This window comes from Lampetra fluviatilis, chromosome 23 (genome assembly GCF_964198595.1).
Source record: "Lampetra fluviatilis chromosome 23, kcLamFluv1.1, whole genome shotgun sequence".
Taxonomy (NCBI): Eukaryota; Metazoa; Chordata; class Hyperoartia; order Petromyzontiformes; family Petromyzontidae; genus Lampetra; species Lampetra fluviatilis.
In genome coordinates, this window is record NC_136297.1 from 10,657,119 (window position 1) to 10,675,582 (window position 18,464).

At 55.6% G+C, this 18,464-nt stretch overlaps 1 protein-coding gene across 1 annotated transcript in view; it reads left to right on the plus strand.

Moving 5' to 3' along the window:
- MARF1 (meiosis regulator and mRNA stability factor 1) overlaps positions 1-18,464 on the plus strand; it is a 32,924-nt gene that overhangs the window by 3,020 nt on the left and 11,440 nt on the right. The window contains exons 2-22 of the mRNA XM_078867181.1: positions 185-470; positions 909-1,577; positions 2,931-3,084; positions 3,344-3,588; positions 4,094-4,211; positions 4,795-4,961; positions 5,550-6,057; positions 6,088-6,425; positions 6,900-7,072; positions 8,548-8,763; positions 10,023-10,266; positions 11,093-11,292; positions 12,420-12,500; positions 12,923-13,237; positions 13,960-14,079; positions 14,537-14,817; positions 15,207-15,430; positions 15,913-16,055; positions 16,395-16,528; positions 16,969-17,171; positions 17,752-18,048. Of these exons, the coding sequence (XP_078723307.1) occupies positions 231-470; positions 909-1,577; positions 2,931-3,084; positions 3,344-3,588; positions 4,094-4,211; positions 4,795-4,961; positions 5,550-6,057; positions 6,088-6,425; positions 6,900-7,072; positions 8,548-8,763; positions 10,023-10,266; positions 11,093-11,292; positions 12,420-12,500; positions 12,923-13,237; positions 13,960-14,079; positions 14,537-14,817; positions 15,207-15,430; positions 15,913-16,055; positions 16,395-16,528; positions 16,969-17,171; positions 17,752-18,048 (5,070 nt within the window). The 5' untranslated portion in view covers positions 185-230. The remainder of the gene's footprint in view (positions 1-184; positions 471-908; positions 1,578-2,930; positions 3,085-3,343; positions 3,589-4,093; positions 4,212-4,794; positions 4,962-5,549; positions 6,058-6,087; positions 6,426-6,899; positions 7,073-8,547; positions 8,764-10,022; positions 10,267-11,092; positions 11,293-12,419; positions 12,501-12,922; positions 13,238-13,959; positions 14,080-14,536; positions 14,818-15,206; positions 15,431-15,912; positions 16,056-16,394; positions 16,529-16,968; positions 17,172-17,751; positions 18,049-18,464) is intronic.

Consider the following 18,464-nt stretch of genomic DNA (forward strand, 5'->3'; position numbering starts at 1 on the left):
GTGCATAAATACGTGATCTTGATCACTTCTGCGTATTAAAAATCACTTACTCGTTGGTTCTTTCGGTAAAGTCACATAGGTAGAAAAAATAATAGATCACGACGTGTCGATCGCAACTCAAGCGGTCGTCGCAAGCCTGTGCACGTCACCGCTCACCCCCTTCTCCCTCACCGTGCACCCCCAGCCCTCGGGCATTCCCACAACGACGCCCGTGCCAGAGCGGAGGATGAATGAGCACTGGACCGGCGATGGAGCGGCGTGCCGAGTGGGGGCTGCCCTCTCGTGACGCGGCCGCAGAGGCCGTGGGTGGCAGCAGTGGCTTCCACCTCCCCGAGGGCCATGCGAGGTCCGACCCCGGCGCCTGGTACCTGCAATTGTCCGGCTGCCTGTCACTCGCGCAGCCGCTCGTGGCCCCGACTCGCCCGCTGTTCTTCCCAACGCAGAGCTACGTGCCCGTGGCGCAAACGCCGGTGAGCGGCTAGCCTGCGCTGGGTGCTCTCTTGCCCGGTGTTTTCTTCCGCTGCTATATGCGTGGTGGGTTTTCTCCAGGCACACAAGTTACATTACACATGCAGATAAAAAAAGATTAAAGAGGAATTGGCCAAGCATCCGGAAGGATCCTCAAAATAATGAGTTTATACTCGCTAAGGCCTTTGCTGGTAAGCAATTAATTTAATTTATTTATGCGTCACATTCACGTCTTAATTAAAAAGGCTTAAGGATATCACACCCCCCAACTGATTATCTACAATGTTGATGATGGAGACGGCGGCACGTTTTCCCACAAAAATCGGACAAAACCGGAGATTCTCTGTCATGTGGATTTGGGCCTGCGAGTATGGCCAGTTGTTGGTTTGTCGTACGCTGAAGCTGCTGGCCTTTCATCTCCGTGTGCCGTCCCAATGCAGCACTACTGCATGGCCAAGCAGGAGCCTGTGGCAATGTTCAACATGGCCGACGCCAACCTCAAGCGTGTGTCCGCCTCGCTGCTGAACCCCATGACAATGCTGGCGCCACGACCCCCGCAAGAGGGCCCTTGCCCAACCACCAGCGACGCCTCCGCCACCTCCACCTCGTGCCAAGTAAGCGGCTACGCCTGCGTGCCGTGCCCTACGGCGCTGCGTGGCGTGACTCCGCCATTTCACCGCGGTGGCCTTGACGCCGACGCCTGCCGCCCCCGGGACCCTTTCTGGGGGGACCAGGCGCCGGCAGTGCCTGCGGATCACGGCTCCGGCCTGCTGACACCAGGCCAGTTTTGCTGCGGCTCGCCCGGCCTCCGTGCTCGGCAGCAGTCCGCGCCGTCCTATCTGGCGTCGATGGCAGCGCTGGCCTGCCCGGGCTGCGGGTCGCTAGCAACGGCCGGTGCCCCCGCGCTGCGCTGCGCCGCCGAGGCGCTCTCTTCCTTGCCGTTCCCTGGCCACTGCACGAAGCACGACGAGCACCATCGGCAGCACGTTCTCCTTCCTCCTGGTGGTGGTGGTGGTGGTGGTACCGCGTCGGCTCACCTGCACTGCCCCTCACTCCCGATCCCGGTTGCACACGTGCATGGGCACCACTGCCAAGGCTGCCACTGCAAGGTGCGTCCACTGTGTGTTCCTTGGGGGTTGGTTTAATGGGGTTGATTTCCTTCTCCGATTTCCTCTTCTTGTGTCCCGTGGTGAAGCCACGTCGCCGTTGGCCGTGAAAGTAGGCGCAGAGTGCAGTGGCCGAATCGATTATATTTAATTTCCTTTAAGTGGATGAGAGCCCACGGAGATGGAGACGTGTGGTGACCATGGTCACATCAAAGAGAGATTGTTAAAAAATGTAACATTAATAATGACACTTGCCACGTACAATGCCCTATTTTTGCAGATGCTTTAGGCATGGGCTCCGTTTATGCTTATTTTGCAATCTAACCTTCACTCTGACAATTCTCTGCAGAAGGTTTAAATCAAGTTCCGCTTTCAGTTTACAAATTACATTGTGTTTATTTTAAGTGAATAAATTGGTGACATGTGAATAACTCATTCTTAATTTGACCGAAAGAGAATAACGTCCGTAAATACTTTAAACCAGGGGTGTACAACTACGGTCCTTGGACGAAATGCCAGCAATTAAGCCATTTGAGTTGTGCATTCTTTGCTTAAAGCGAGTTCGAATTTATTCAGCTCACACCAAGGTGTGTTCACAAAGAACGGGAGGGCCCACATCATGTGCCCACCACATTGCATGGTCAGACCTCACAGCCTTGTCGAATTTGTTTCCAACCTGCATGCGTCTTCCTCCTTGTAATGGCTTTTCTCATTTACAGAAAGTATCATACAGTGGTACCTCGGTATACGTCATTAATTCGTTCCAGAAGGTAGGACTTATACCGAACATGACGTATACCAAACGAATTTTTCCCATTAGAAATAAAGGGAAAGGAAATAATCCGTTCCAGAGTATTAGAAATAATATTTTATCTGGCATATTATACAAAATAATTTCGACACTACTTATTACTAAAATGCATACATGAATAAAAACAAAAATGCATGAATAAATTAAAATAAATTGAAATAAAAATAAAATTTAGCATCACTTTACCTTGCTGAGAGGAGTTGAATGAATTCTCAAAAAATTCACGTTAAAATGACAAAAAACACGTGAAAATTCACAGAGTTAAAGCCAAGGGTTGTGCACTGAACGAGATCTACTGTACAGGCAGACTGAGGAGCGGCGCTTTGTTTCAGTCGTGAACGCGGTATACGCGGGTACGCGGTGACTCATACGACATTTTTTCCTCGTCAAAACACGACGTATACCAAATTCGACATATTCCAAAGCGGTCGTATACCGAGGCATGACTGTGATATTGCACACCTCGCAGCACCTTCAGCTCCGTCTCCGTTATAATTCCTAGTCACCACCACCCATCTCTGCGCCTGCCCCTCACCCCCACCCAGGGTGACGCGAGCGAGACGACCGTATCCCAGCCCAGGAGGGGGTCCGCGCCGGGGTCCACCGATCCCTGTGGGCCCCTCCACGGCGCCAACGTGTGGCCCGACATCCCTCCCCCGTCGCTGGTCAACGGGGCTTCCGCTCCGACGTGCACCCGAGGTAAACCATTATTTTAGACTGTAAACCATTTTTAATTTTACCAGGTAAGGCCCACTGAGTTTTATAGCTTTTTTTCAGAAGCAACCTGGTCACAAATGATATCTCAGCAAAGTGGCTTATCACGTGGAAATGTATTGCAGCCAAAAAAAAAATCCACTCAACCACGGGGAGAACCCACGACCTCCTCTATACCAGGCGAGGTAGTTAAAATCTCGCCACCATAACTTGACCTCGCATACCGTTCGTTCGCCGTTCACAGAAGCGGCGTCCGAGCTCCCTCCGCTGGGTGGGATGAGCGGCACGGGCGACAGGGATGGCCTCCCGCCAATCGGCGTCTTCTGGGACATCGAGAACTGCTCCGTGCCCACGGGCCGTTCGGCCATGTCGGTGGCGCAGCGCGTGCGGCAGCGCCTGTTTGGTGGGCACCGCGAGGCCGAGTTCCTGTGCGTGTGCGACATCAGCAAGGAGAAGCGCGAGGTCATTCAGGAGCTGAACAACGCACAGGTGTGTTACGGACGCACCGTTTCGATGAGTACCGTTTCTGGGTTGCCACCGAGACCATCGTTTTTCTCATGGAATGGGAGAGACGATAGTTGACACCGTTTCGCCGTGAGCCATCGCCGAGCCTGTGAAAATCGACGTACGTCGCCTGGTGGCGTCCGCTCACCGGGAGACTCAATGTGCATGTGGGTGCGTGCCTGGTGGGGAGTAGTAGTGTCGTCGGTACCGAGCTTCCCTACCAACCTGGCGATCTAAGGTTCGATTCCCGTTCACGATCAACATTCGTGGTGAATATCCGAACTGTGGCCCTCTCCTCGGTCGATTCCTGCCTTAAATTAAGTACCAGGTGGGGTATGTAAACATCACCAGTGGGGGATATTGGTAGCCACACCACCCCCTCGTCTGCCACGCTGGCCTTCACGAGTGCCAGCTAACAGCGCTTTTTCCTAGCAGTCTGTTAAGGCTCTGGGGGGGATGGTGTCTTTGTCTTCATGCGTGTGCGGCGTAGGTGACGGTCGTGCACATCAACGCGACGGCGAAGAACGCGGCGGACGACAAGCTTAAGCAGAGCATGCGTCGTTTCGCCGAGACTCACTCTGCTCCCGCCACCATTGTGCTCATCTCCAGTGAGGACCCCCCCCACCACCTGCAAAAACTTGACAGGACCCTCCTGAAAATGAGGCTTGAGATTCAGTAATGTTTCCCTGGCGAAACGAGCATAATAATGAAATGGCCCTTTTATCCCATGGCACATCCGAGCCAAGCGAGCCCTCGCTGCTCACGGCTAGAGTGCTTTTATACTGGCTATGTGCCAAGCTTAGAGCCCAGGGCTGGTTCAGATGCCCCGGTTGAGTATTTAACTCGGGGCATGCAGTTTATAGCGTACGCTGCTAAACAACTGTGCCACCATTCTACCCTGGCATAGACTGCACTGCTAATCGTAATTAGGTAGGAAGATAGGAGGGTGATGAGTTACGCAGTTTAGTAGTAGTGGTGGGGGGTGGTTTGAAGTCGTGAGATCATTGAAGTTCTTTGTATGGCAGGGACAGCAAGCATACCCGATTTGCACGACGAGATGAAGACTTTGACCAAAGTAACACAAACTTGTGAAACATGATGCACGATGGCCAGATCGTGGTGGGTGGTTGTGGTGTTGGCTTTGAATGGTTCGCTAGCACCTTCCCCCCCCCTTCCCCTCCTCCCACACAGGCGACGTGAACTTCGCCCTGGAAATGAGCGACCTGCGCCACCGGCACGGCTTCACCGTGGTGCTGGTGCACAAGACTCAGGCTTCGAGCGCACTGATGCACCACGCCAACACGTCCATCCGCTATGAGGAGCTCGTCGATGACCTGCCGCCCTGCCCCTCGCCCCAGGTGACCGGAGTGACCAATGCAGGGGGGCGGAACGTATAGCCTGGCAGCTCTTGGCGGGTGGTGGCACTCATCGAGGTGGCGGGGGGGGGGGGGCGGTTGTGTGGGGGGAATCGGGTCATGACTAACAAGGGAGGGGGTGGCACTCAAAAGGTAGGGCAGCGTTTACGGAGAGGCAACTCTCACGGAGGGTGGCACTCAATTGGGAACGGCGCTGACATTGAAAGCCTGGGTGTTGGAGCAGTCAAAGGAAGGGTAAGCATTGTGGGGGAAACCGTGAATAGGGTGGCAGCACTTAAAAGAGAGCAGCACTGACAGAGGGGGCAGCACTTCCAGCTTGTTAGCACTTAGCGGGAGGCGAGGCACTCCGCAAGGGGGCAGCGATCCTAGTGGACCGCATCCCAAGTGAGATGGCAGTCAAAGGCTGGAGCAGCACTTGCTGAGAGCGGGCAGTTCTTGATCCCGAGCAGGTAACGGGGCAGCACTCTTGGGGTGCACGTGTGAAATGCAAACCCAAGGTGCACACGGATAACGCGAATCGCTATTTCCCCCCCCCTCTACCCATTGGTCACGTTCCTTCACGCCGTGCAGCCCTGCCACACGCTTCTCTACATCAACAACCTGCCGAGTGGCCGTGACACCCGGCAGGTGGGCGCACGCCTGCGCCAGCTCTCCGAGAACTGCGGCGGCAAGGTGCTGAGCGTGGCCGCGGGCACCGCGTGCCTCCGCTTCCCGTCGCCGGCGCGCGCCCGCCGTGCCCAGCGCCGCCTCGACAACGAGGACGTCTACGGCAGCCGCATCTCCGCATCCTTCCTGCCGCAGGAAGACGGCGGCGGCGGTAGTGGTCAAGCGGCGGAGGCGGCGGCGCTCGGCAGAGAGAGGCTGGAGGGAAACGAAAAGCCACGGTCGCCGGGTCCCCCTGCGCACCGGCGTGGAGGGGGCAGGCGGCACGACGCGGATGACCTCAACGGCGGTGGCGGCGGCGGTTTCACCGGTGGCAATCACCACGGTAGCCACGGCGCCTGTGAGCGTGACGGCAGGTCTGCCGAAAAACAGTTGCGGTCGCCCGTTGCTGTTGCTGGCGGTGGCGGTGGCGGTGGTGGTGGTGGCGGCGGAGGCGGTGGTGGAGGCAGGCGCGGTCAACGACGGATTGATGCGGAAGATGCTGGAAGGAACGGCGCCGCCGTCGGGCATTCGTCAGCGTTGCCACTGCCGTTGTCGTCGTCTTCTTCGCCACCACTATCGACAAGTAGAGCCAAAGACCAGCGGACGAGGGACAGTGCAGGAACTGGCACGGGGGCCGTGGCGGCCGCTCCGTCCGGTCAGGAGAAGCAGCTGTCGAGCGGCGGGGCGCGGGCTAGCGGACGAGCGGCGCACAGGCACGGCGGGGCGGGGAAGAACCCGGAGGCTGGTGATGGAGCAGCCAAGTGCTCTCCCCACGAGCACTTGGCAGCGGGAAACCCAAAGGTCTGTGAGCCTCACCTGTTTCTCGCGAAAGGCTTTTGGTCCCACGGCGCTATTTTCTCAGCGTTTGTTGTCACAGTAACGCGTGTGTGTGTGTAATAATCATCGAATGATACATCTTGACCCACCCCCCCCTCCCTTCCCACCACCTCCCTCCCCCATCTTCCCACCAGCGAGTCAGTACATTTTCACATTTTGGGGTGGCAATTCGATTGAAGAGTCCATTGTTTCTGTCTAAAACGTCTGTACAATTTTCATGAACGGTGAATAATCAATTCTGGTTTGCATGGTTCTGGTATGACGCACTTCATAAGAACCAATTTTTATTTATTTATCGGTGCATCCTCGTCCTTTGTTATCGTTTTGTGTGGATTGCTGTTGACTCTAGTGACACGTGGGCCTCGTTCGTTTTGCCCGCGACAATGCTCAGGGGGAGTGACGTCCGTGCTGCTCGCGTTGCGATTGTCCGTGGTACAGGAAACCACCTCGAGTGGACGGCAGCAGCAGCAGCAACAGCCAAGTGCTAAGAGGCACCGGCGTGGAGGAACGGGGGGCGCTGGCAGGGGCAGCTCACCGGGGCCCCCTGCTACTCCCCTCCTTGCACAGGCGAACGCCCCCCAGAGAGGCGGGCGTGACGCGGAGACTACGAGGTGCGGCCGGGAGTGGCCAGTGTCGCTACGACCACACGCGCGCACACAAAGATAGCCTTAACAGACTGTAGGGGAAAGTGCTATTAGCGAGCACCTATGAAGGCCGGAACGGTACACGAGGGGGTGGGTGGCCAGCACCAGTGGCGATGTTTACACACCGTACCAGGTACTCATTTGAGGCCGAGTCGACCTAGGGGAGGCCCAGGACCGGTTCAGATAAACGTCACTGGTGTAGGTCATGGGCGGGAATCGAACTCGGTAGCGCAGCACTAACGGCTACACTACCACTCCACACGCACACACACGCACACGGTACCTTTCTGATCTTGTCAAGGAGCATAAGCCGTCACGCAAACTCCGATCATCCTCGCGGCAGCGGCTTTTGGCTAGCCATCGAACAAAGACGGTCACCGCATCGCGCGATTTCAAATTCGCCTCTGCGGCCGTCTGGAACACTCTTCATTCGGATATTATGAAGCCACTGGAGCTATACACTTTTAAATTTAGATTGAAAATTCATTTCTTTAGAACTGCTTTTTAGTGTTTAGTTTTTAATTCTTCCCCCGCACCTCCGATTATCACAGTTGACCACGTACGGTGCGAAATAAGTTCAACATACACACACACACACATGGATTATGCGTATCGCTAGAGAGACTATTGGGGCGAGTGCTGTTATTATAGAGAAGCCCTATTAAGGCTGGCATGGAACGCGAATGTGTGGTTCGTACCGCACTGGTGTTTACACACCGTACCAGATTTATTCATTCCTTTTTGTTTTGATACCAGAAGTTTATTTTCTTAGGCAACATTGGGTCAAAATAAATGCATTGGACAGCTAAAAAGTGGGTGCAACAGTTTAGAATGTTAAAGTAATCAAATGACAGGAATATTTTCTAACAATTATTATAATTTATAGCCCTTAATCCACTAAGAGATGAAGACCTCTTCTTGCCTTAGTTATTGGGTTCGTTTAATCATACTTCACCATTCTGGGCAGTGCAAGTTGGTGGGGGGGCGGGACCGGTTGAGCTGTAGCCTGTATTCAAACTCAGGTCACCAGGCTCACAGCGCAGTGAGCTGACAACTCCGCCACCGCTCCACCTGAATAACACAATAAAACATGTCAATATACATTATAAAATGTGATTTAGTTCTTCTCGAGAGGGGCTCTCTTGGGGCCCCCTCCAATGGATGCCCTTCCACCAGCAGTGGCACGAGCAAGCAATTGCAGGGCTGCACCTTTACTTGTTAAATCTTGTTAACATAACATCTGAAAGGCATTACTATTCGTACTCTCCTAGGAGCGAATCCAATGGCACGTTGAACGCTGGTCTGCACTGAGCGGTGTATAAGTATAATGTAGCTGTGTTAGTTCCAGCCAAAGTCCATCTCATACTCTCCCAGCTGTGTTCGGTTGCTTACAGACAACGGTGCCCGCACGGCTGAAGCCTGCACGCTCTCTCGTCCCTTAGGGCCGACTCGTGCCCGCCGCTGGTGCTGGATGGAGACGGCTCCGTTGCCGCCGCGAAGCCGGTGCTAGTGGACGGCCCCCCTTCGGGGAACCCCGCGGCGTTCTTCCGGCCGCTGGCGCCAACCCCGCCACCGCCGGGCGCCATGCCGCTTCTCCACGCCTCCCACCAGCCCCCATTTCCCATCGTCGCCCCCTGCCCCATCACCTGGGTGCCTAGGTGAGCGATTTTCTCCCTCCACCTCAAGCCCGTTGGACGTTTTCTCTCTCCATCGCTGTATCTTCCAACTGCGATAGTGTCCTATCGCATCCAGTGTTCCCACCTCCCTGTCTCCCAGTTCTGCCCTTGTCCCAGAGGTCGCAAATGGGTTTTGATTCCTTACCCGTACCCGGCCGCACCAGGGTCGCAAATGGGTACCCGTACCCGGCCGGGTACGGGTAGCCGTTCCCTACCCGTATCCTACCCGAAATGAGTGACAAACGGCTACTCACCAGTGACTCACGGCCTACCCGTACCCGTACCCGGCTGCACCAGGGTCGCAAACGGCTACCCGTACCTGGGTATCGGGTAGGGTACGGGTATCGGGTATCCGGTTGCGACCTCTGCCTTGTCCTCCCCTTTTCTTCCGGTCCTCTCCATCCACCTGTCCTGCAGGGGTCCCATTCAGCCCCTCTTCCCCCACACCGGCTGCTTGCATTGTAGTCTTCACTTGAAGACGGCTGCTTGCGTTGTAGCCGAAACGTCGTGAGAATTATTTTATTTTATTATGTTTTATTTTTATTATTTTATTACTTCCCTTCTACGTGACTTTACCGAAAGAACCAAGAAGATGAATCCCTGGAGTCACGAAAGCTTTAAATCGAAATTTAAAATCCTCCAATTGCCTTGTCCCTCCAGCTCCCCTGTCTGGCAGTTCCCCCCTGCCTTGCAGATCTAAAACAATGTAATCTCATTTTAACACTGTTTAACACATAGGCTTTCACGACCAATATCATCCATAATATAGTTTTTTTTTGGTTAGATCGCGTAAATATATAATTGTGTCGTTTAAACCCACCACCACCCGACACAGCCAACTAGTAAAGGTTGTAAACAGAACGTGCCAATTCGTCACTAGTACAGCAACACCGGTGTGTTGGAGAGCCAAGCCACAACATTTACAATCTGAGTACGACGTTTCGCCAGTAATGACAACTAGCTTCATCAGGCGACAGCCAGATTTGTGAAGTCTACTAGTGACGAATTGGCATGTTTTGTTTACGTGACAACCCTTACTAGTTGGCTGTGTTGGGTGGTGGCGGTGCATTTATTTTAACGCGATCCAATCCAAGAAACCCTTTTATAGTGGAATCTCACATGCGCGTGCCCACGCGTGAGAATCTTTGAGTTTCATCGTTTACTCGCCTTATCGCTAGTCGGAGCCGTTTTCTCACCGCGGTTGTGCCCGCCTTCTCTGTCCCCCCCCCCCCCCCCCGCAGCTCCCGGCTGGCGACTCCATTGAACCAGCTGGTGTTCCCCGGTGGCCTGGTGTCGCGCACCACTGCGGTGGCTGGCCCCCCCCCACCGCACGGCTACGTCCCCTCGCCGTTGGGCTACGGCTATCCGGGGAGCGGCGCGAGCGGCGCGAGCCCCACCGACGTACTCGTCACCAACCTGGACGGCAAGGCGCAGTGGAGCGACACCATGCAGGAGCTGAGCGACGCCTTCGCCAAGTTTGGGCAGGTCAGGGGCCCGCCAACCGAGATGGTCAATCGTCGGTACCATCCTGGGTGGCGCATGCTATGTATCCGTATGCACATTTTAGCAGTGTCTATCATGGGCAGAGGGCTGAGCATACGTATACCATCTTTGCACACGCATGCCTATATTTATTTCTCATTCTGTACTCATTTCTTGTCACCCTGTGTGGTACGGTATGAGCCATTTTTGGGCCCGATTCATGAACCAGCTGGGGGGCCATGTGGGGTCACGGGATGGGGTGGCATCTCGGCATTAGGCCTGTAACGATTCATCACCATCACCACCTTCACCACCTCCACCACGGTCATCAAAGCCACCGCCCGCCACCTTCACCGCCACTCATTCCAACCAGCGATTTGATGAATTGTGTAAACAAATCGGATCATGATTGTTATTGTTGTCGTTTTTTCTTCGTGTTTGTAGCGCTTTTTTATTATTCTGTCTCGTTTGTACAGTTTTGTTCACTCTGTTTAAATATAGCAACACTATTTCGCCTGCCGAAAGTTTGAAAATTGTAAATGTGTGTGCATTGTGAGCGTAAAAAAAACAAATATCGCATTTTTTATGAATCAAAGAATGGGTGGATGTGTAGATAGATAGAGGGATTGATTGGTTGATGAATGGATGGGCATATCGAAATGGACAGACAAATTGATGAACATTACATATGGATGGACGAATCCTCAAACTCCCGAGTCGCCGCGCGCGTAACCGCTTGCCATCCTAACCATCCAGCCAAACGGTCACAACACGCGGTGACGACGTGCGGCCTCTTAAATACACGTCGCGCCGGTCTCGCTCCCTTCAGGTCAAGGGCATCGAGCTGCGCGGCCACGCGGAGCAGCAGCAGTTGCGGGCGCTGGTGCGCATGGGCAGCGCCCAGGAGGCGGCGCTGAGCGCCAGCGCCCTGCAGCACTGCCAGGTCACGGGCCGCCGCGTCCACGTGTCGCTGGCGAGCGACGGCGTCGTCCACGAACCCCAGCGCACGTCGCCTCTGTCGACTCTCAGGTTGGGCGCCGCCCCGCGTCTCTCCGCGGTCGTTAGAAGTGGCTCCGAGGTCAGATGGGCTGAGTTGGCACGCCGCCGAGATTCTGGGTGAGAACCCAAGCAGGCCCACCTGGGATTGAATGGAAGTGCCCTCAAGTATAGTGAGTTTGTGGTCTGAGCCGGACTCACCAGTGACTACATACAAAAAAAAATAATCGCATTAAATTGGGTTCTGCACTTTATTTGACTAAATTCCACTGCTGAGATGGAAGATATTGGTCTGACTGTCATGCGACGAACGTTAGTCGCGTGTACAGTGGGTGGGAAAGTGTTGCTCCCTCTATTGTGTGGATCCAGGTCACTTGGAGGGATCTCAGAGGTAACTCTCTGATATCTGCCTTCCATGGACCGTTCTTAAAACACAAATGGTCCCACTGCTCTGTGAGAGATCATGACATGATGTCTGCGGCACATTCGGGAGACATCTGGGGGATAGTCGAAAACACAATATAATTTTGGTTGCGTTTTAATTATAAACATTTCCCTGGTGCAATCAAAGTCCAAGAAATTAGTCAAATTTGACATCGCTTTCTACAGTTGCACAACTTTCCAACATGGAAGGAATCTTTAAACAGCTTTGTCGTTGCTCTTCTCGCCTGGTGCTTTGATGGACGGGTCACTGGGCGAGCCCACCACTGACACTGTGCGTGATGATAATAATAATAATAAGAATAGTATCAACTTGTTATGCACCGGCAGACAGTGTTTGCTCGCTCGCCAAGAGAACGGACTCTCGAGCCGCAAGTAATCGCGGCCCTCTACTTATTAAGTTGTTATCGACCAATTCATGTGGCTTTAAATGTATCGGAGGAAATTGGTTCCCCTGGAGAAAACCCACGCGTGCGAGGGTGGGGGGGGGGGGGGGTAACTTTCTGTCTCGTACAGACGGAACTGGCGGAGGTCGCACTCTTTCTGGACTGCCTTCTGGAAAGCCAGGGTACGGGAATGGGCGTTTCGCAACATTTGCGCGATCCTCCAACCCTCGCCACCACAGTGCTGGATTACGGGCCGCGTGCGCTTTGACGATGTGTAGACACGAGGCTGTTAACTGTTGCGACGTTTGGTTGTGTTGCGGGACCCGGGAGCAGGCTGGAAGCCGTGGGGATCCTGCACGAAGCGCCAGGGGCCACCCTGCCGCTCCACCTCTTCGCGGATGTTTACGAGAAACGGTAGGCGCTTCACACTCGCCCCCCCGTCACCGTCTTCTGCACGTAAATTTGTTTGCGTTTACACAGCTATCTTTGCCTTTGTCGTACTTGTGGTAAAACATCAGTGAGAAAGGTTTATTGAAAACTGTTCTAATTGGTCCTCTCTATATTTCGATTGTGCAATCACCCCCCCCACCCACCCGTGTTCTGGGATAAAGATATTCCCGTCCGTACCCTCGCAGCTAGCAGCGCACCAACCCTGTGACTGAACGCCTCCGGGCGACGACGTCACAGCGGTGCACACGTTTGGCAATACTCGTGTGCCTCCTGACAATCCGTCGCTGAATATTGGCACGAGCGTACCGGGCATCGCTCGGTCACTTGTGTCATCCAATCGGCGTGGTTGCTCGCCTCCCCCCCCCCCCACCACCGCCCCACTCCAGGTACGGGCGCAAGCTGGTGGTGTCGGACCTGCACAAGCTGACGGACTTGCTGTGCGTGCACGACCACGGCCTCGCGTGCCGCCTCGTGTCGCTGCTGCCGCTGCGGAACGGTCCCTACGTCGGGCCGCCCCCCGCCGCCACCATGGCCGCGGCGGCGGCGGCCGCAGCAGCGGCGGCGGCCACCAGCAGGGAGAGAGAGCGGGAGAGGAACTTCTCGTCGTGCGGCAGCAGCCCGGTGGTGATCGAGGAGCTGGCGCATCACGACGCCTACTGCCCCGTCCACTCGCCGCACTCCGCCGCCACCGTCGACATCGAGTGAGGGCGCCGGCGCACGAGCGTGTGGTTTTATGTCGGCCACCGTTACATTTTCTGAATGGAAATACCTGAAGATTTTTTTTTTTACCTTAGTTTCGGTCGATGATGATGATGGTGTAGTGAGTTTTATGCAAGGGGAGACGCACCTTACCGAGACGCAGGTGACGAGGGGCTCTTGTGAGTTCGCAGGTCATTGGTCACAGTTCAGAGAAGCGTCGGTAAGATGAGACGCGACGCGTATGTTTCTGCACCATCAAACGGAGGGCACAGAAGCTCTAGTACTCGACGCGTGTCACTGGGCTGATCCACGTGGTCATATGGTGATCACGGCGGATTATGGATGCTCCGACGCAGTTCACGGATGTTCCTTAGGCTCAGACGAGTGTTCAATTGGTGCCGAAAATATTTGGCGAAATAGTTTTTCTTTTTTTTGTTTTGGCCATGGATCATTTTTGGACGAAAGTCCTCAAGAGTGACGGTGACTACAATCCCCACCAAAGATCCAAATTTGATGAACTGGGGACGTGAGCTCGCAGCACTTTCCCCGCCAAATTAGTTGGTGAAGCTGCCGAGTTGGCAATGGTGCACGAGCACAAATAAAACCAAAAACATAACGCGTTCATCAACAACGCTGTCTATAATCGGCAACGTTACGGACATTGGCCCTTCTTGCTTGCAACAGTCTTGTCAAGGCTATACGGGGTGGATCTTGTTGTTTTTAGGGAGCATGACCTGGAGGTGGAGTACTCCCAGCTGCCCTTCGTGGTGATGTCGCTGAAGACGTTCGCGGCGCAAGTGCACGCGCTGCTCCACTCGCACGACGGCACCGTGCCGCTGCTCAGGTGATGCGTCATTACGCGCCCCAACCCCCTAGCAGCCTCCCGGCAGCGCCCCCCCCCCCTCCCCCCAGACACTGATTACTGAAGGCGCTCGTCTTTGTGCTCAACTCCGCACGTGGTGTAAATGGTGTGTGTGGGGAGCGGTGAACTTGGCAAACCGAGTTGGATTCCCGTTCACGGTCAACGCCAGTAACTATTATTTGAACTTGTGCTGGCCCCCCCCCTACCCCCGCTAGTTTGATTCGGCCTTTAATGAGCACCTGGTGCTGTGTGTATACATTTTCACTGTGGAAACAAAGGTGGCCAGGCATGGTGCTAGCTGCACCACCCCTCGTGCCATCTGAGAACAGCACTTGACCAAACAACCTTTAAAAGCTATGCTAAGATTACCTGCCCCGTTGTTCCTTAAAAGCCTGTGCTGGTGCTCACGCCACTCGTTCGTCCCCCCCCCCCCCCCCAGCTTCCCTGATTGCTACGAGGCCGAGATGGGACCGCTGCCTCGCGACGCGCAGGCGGCGATGGTTCCGACCGCGGAGGGCGACACGGGCGCGGAGGAAAGCGGCGACGACGCTGTCGCGGAAGCGGCGGCGGTGGCCGCGACAGTTTTGGCTGCCGGCTGTGGCCGTGGAGTCCCGCTGGAGCACCTGGCGGCGTGCGTGCAGGGCGTCCACGTGGTGATGGCGCAGAACGGCGTCAAGGTGGTCAAGTGGGTGCAGAACAAGCCGCCCCTGCCGAGCAGCGGTACGCACGCACACACGCACACACACAAAGCCAAGTGCTATTTGCGAGCACCTTACGAAGGCCGGTGGTTAGCACCTAGCCCCAGTGGCGATGTTTACACACCCCACTAGGTACTTTTTAAAGGTTGAATCGACCTAGGGGAGTCTCAGGACTGGTTCATATGACTGTCACCGGCGGTGGCCGTGAGCGAGAATCGAACTCGGGTCTGGCTGGTTCGTAGCGCGGCACACTAACCGCTGCCCTACTGCTTCCCACACATATGTTCGCACGCGCGCGCCCGCACACCTGTCATTTTTTTTACATTAGAACCTGGGGGAAGCTATAAATGTGTAAATAACAGATGCAACATTATACGTTTGTGTGTCGTTGCCTGTCTGCGCACGGCACAGACACGTGGCTCGCGTCGCGCTGCAAGAGTCCCGTGGGGAACCCGCAGCTGATCGCGTTTGCGCGCGAGGTGGTGGAGCTGCTGCGCACGCAGCCGCGCTGCCTGCTGGCCTTCACGCGCTTCATCCCCGCCTACCACCACCACTTCGGCAAGCAGTGCCGCGTGGCCGAGTACGGCTACGCCCGGCTCGGCGACCTGCTCGACGCCGTGCCGCACGTTCTGCAGGTGCGCTTGCGCGTTGCCCCGTTGTTCTCCGTTGCTCTCCCCGTGTGTAGCGCAGTTTTGCGAGTGTGAGGAGGTGTTGCGGTAATCATTTTTGGTTATTTTCAGAAGGGTCCGGCCATATTTTTCGCAGTAATGGGCGATGATTGCTCTGCATAATCCCAATTCGGTAATTTGCGGTTAATTTTTCAGATTTTTTACCGCGACACCGCCGCACAATGGGCCTACACTTGCGATTAGCGTCACGGAATCTGTAACGTTTACTGTGAAGCATACGGCTGCATATTCCTACGGTTGAACGCACCGGCAGTAATTTAACGAGGCGGCCGATTGATTCTCTGCAACAAGCGACGAATGTGCCTCTGCCGGGCCACGTGACCTCTGCCCTGATGGCGTCTTTTACCCTGGTGTAGAAACCTTCGTATTTTGCGTTTCGGGTTTAAAAAAATATATATCGCTTCTGTCCCGTTCGGTGCGACGGACAGATACTGGGGCTGGGCGGAAGGCGGCTGCTGACGCTGACACACCGCGTCCAGGTGAAGCGTTTCACTCAGGACCTCTTGAAGCTGCTCAAGTCCCAGGCCAGCAAGCAAGTGTGCTTGCAGGACTTTGCACAAGCCTACCACTGGTAAGATCCACGTCTTCTCGGCGTGAGTGATAGATCGCTCCGATTCGGAGTCCTGGTTCAATTAAATACGATTTTTTTATTTAAAGAAATGCATTCGTCATCAATTTATTTTGGGGTTGTATCGCGTACGTTTTTTTTGCCCACGTGACTTTGATTGGATTGGCTCTTGTCGGGTGGTGGAGGGTTATATAGCTCTAGTTGACATTATACCCACAAAAAATAAACCAATTATGAATCGTGATATTGGTTGTGAAAGCCTACGTATGGGCCTGTGTGTGCATGCGTGTGTGCGTGCGTGTTTGTGCGTGTGTGCGTGTGCGTCCCATTGCGCCGGCCCAGGTGCTTCTCGCGCGAGTGGGACGTGCGCGAGTACGGCGTGTGCGAGCTCTCCGACCTGCTGGCCGAGGTGCCCGATGCCGTGGTCGCGATGACTCCACAGGAGGGCGGCCCCGTGCTCTCCATCCCCATTAAAGGCAAGAGCTGCCCTGATTCTCCCCACCACTCAGCCACTCAGACACTCACTCGCCCAGCCACCAACTCACTCACTACACGGACCCCACAGGAGGGCATCCCCGTGCTCTCCATCCCCATTAAAGGCAAGAGCTGCCCTGATTCCCCCCACCACTCACCCACTCAGACACTCAGCCACTCACTCGCCCACCCACTCACTAACTACACTTTAGGTCACAAGACTTGTACCGTGCTGGATTTCATAGGTGCTCCTCGCTATCAGCACTTTCCTTCCAACAGTCGGGTAAGGCTACAAGGGGTGGGGGGGGAATCTTCGTCTTGTTGTCCTGCGTCTGTACGTGTATTAGCGCCAGCGTGGTTGCGTGTTACAGCACGCGCGCTTGCGCACTCCCGCACCTTGACGCGCATCCACACACGTCCCGCCCGCCTGCCGCGTGTGCAGTGCGCACGGAAGAGGAGCGGTCGCGCACACGCGTGTTCGCGCGCGAGGTCGTCAAACTGCTGCGCCAGATGCCGCGCGGGCGCATGGCGTTCTCGCGCTTCATCCCCGCCTACCACCACCACTACGGGCGCCAGTGCAAGCTGGCGCACTACGGCTTCACCAAGCTCACCGACCTCTTCGAAGCCATCCCCGAGGTGGTCACCGTAAGTGCCGCACCTCTCGGCCACGCGCAAAAACCCACCCACCCACGCGCGCGCGCACACGTTGCCGTGCGCCTTGACCGGGACTCGGACCTGCTCAGTGCTAACCACCGGCCCGTTTAATCGTCATGTCGATCGTCTGGCGATCGTGTGTGTTTGTTTTTTGGAGTGGTAGGTGCACCAAGCCCCGCACAAGCGCCGTGGTGACATCACTGCCATTTAGTGGTGCATGGCGTCCGCTGTTGTTATTGAGGAGCAGTTGTGTAGTGGTTAATGTACTTCACTACGATAAAGGATGTGGCCTTAATTCCCGGCCATGGAAAACATTAGTTGTTATGATCTCTAGTTCTACTGGTGTGTAAACATCGGGAATGGGGAGACAGGCAAGCCACATCATCCTCATACCCTCGTGCGCCCTGCTGGCCTTCATATGTGCCTGTCAGCAGCACCCCCCCTTCAGGCTTTGTGTGGTATCCTTGTGTCTTGTGCTTGTGTGCATGCATGTGTGTGTGGACGCGCGCGTTCGTTTGCTCCTTTTCGCACACGTGCGCGTCTTGCGCCTCCCCGCGCCGTCCCCCGCCAGATGCTGGAGCGCGGAGAGGACAAGCTGCTGGTGCTCACCGAGGCGGAGCAGCTGAAGGCGCTGGCCTGCCAGATCTCTCAGCTGCTGCGGGTGCACAAGGATCAGCCCCACGGTGACACTGCGGAGCCCGCCGGCGCTGCCGGTGCCGCCGCATCCTCATCCTTCGTGGCGGGGGGGTTGGCGCCGTCAGAGCTGCCGGCCGAGTACGCGCGCGCCGTGGGGCATCCGCTGTACCTGCAGGACTACGACGTGAGCTCCGTCACGGAGCTCCTGTCCAAGATCCCGCACGTCGTCAAGGTGCCACCGTCGACTGAGAGCACAGTTTCCTTCCCCCTTCCCCCTTGAGGGGACAGTTTTCCCTCCCCTTGAGTCGACATAAGGGAATGCCCAGGACCAGCCGTGAGCGGGAATCGAACTTGTAGTCGCCGTGCACGAACCGCTACATTACCACTCCCTGTGCGCAAACACGGTGCTGTTAGCGAGTAGCACCAATGAAGTCCCGGCACGGCACACGAGGGGGAGGGGGTGCCCAGTACCATGTTTACACAACGCACGAGATACTCATTTGAGGCTGAGTCGACCTAGAAGAGGCCCACGACCGGTTCATATAATCGTCACTAGTGTTGGCCATGAGCGGGAATCCCGGTTCGCAGCTTAGCGTGCTCACCGCGACACTTAAACACACGTACACACACGTACACACACGTACACAC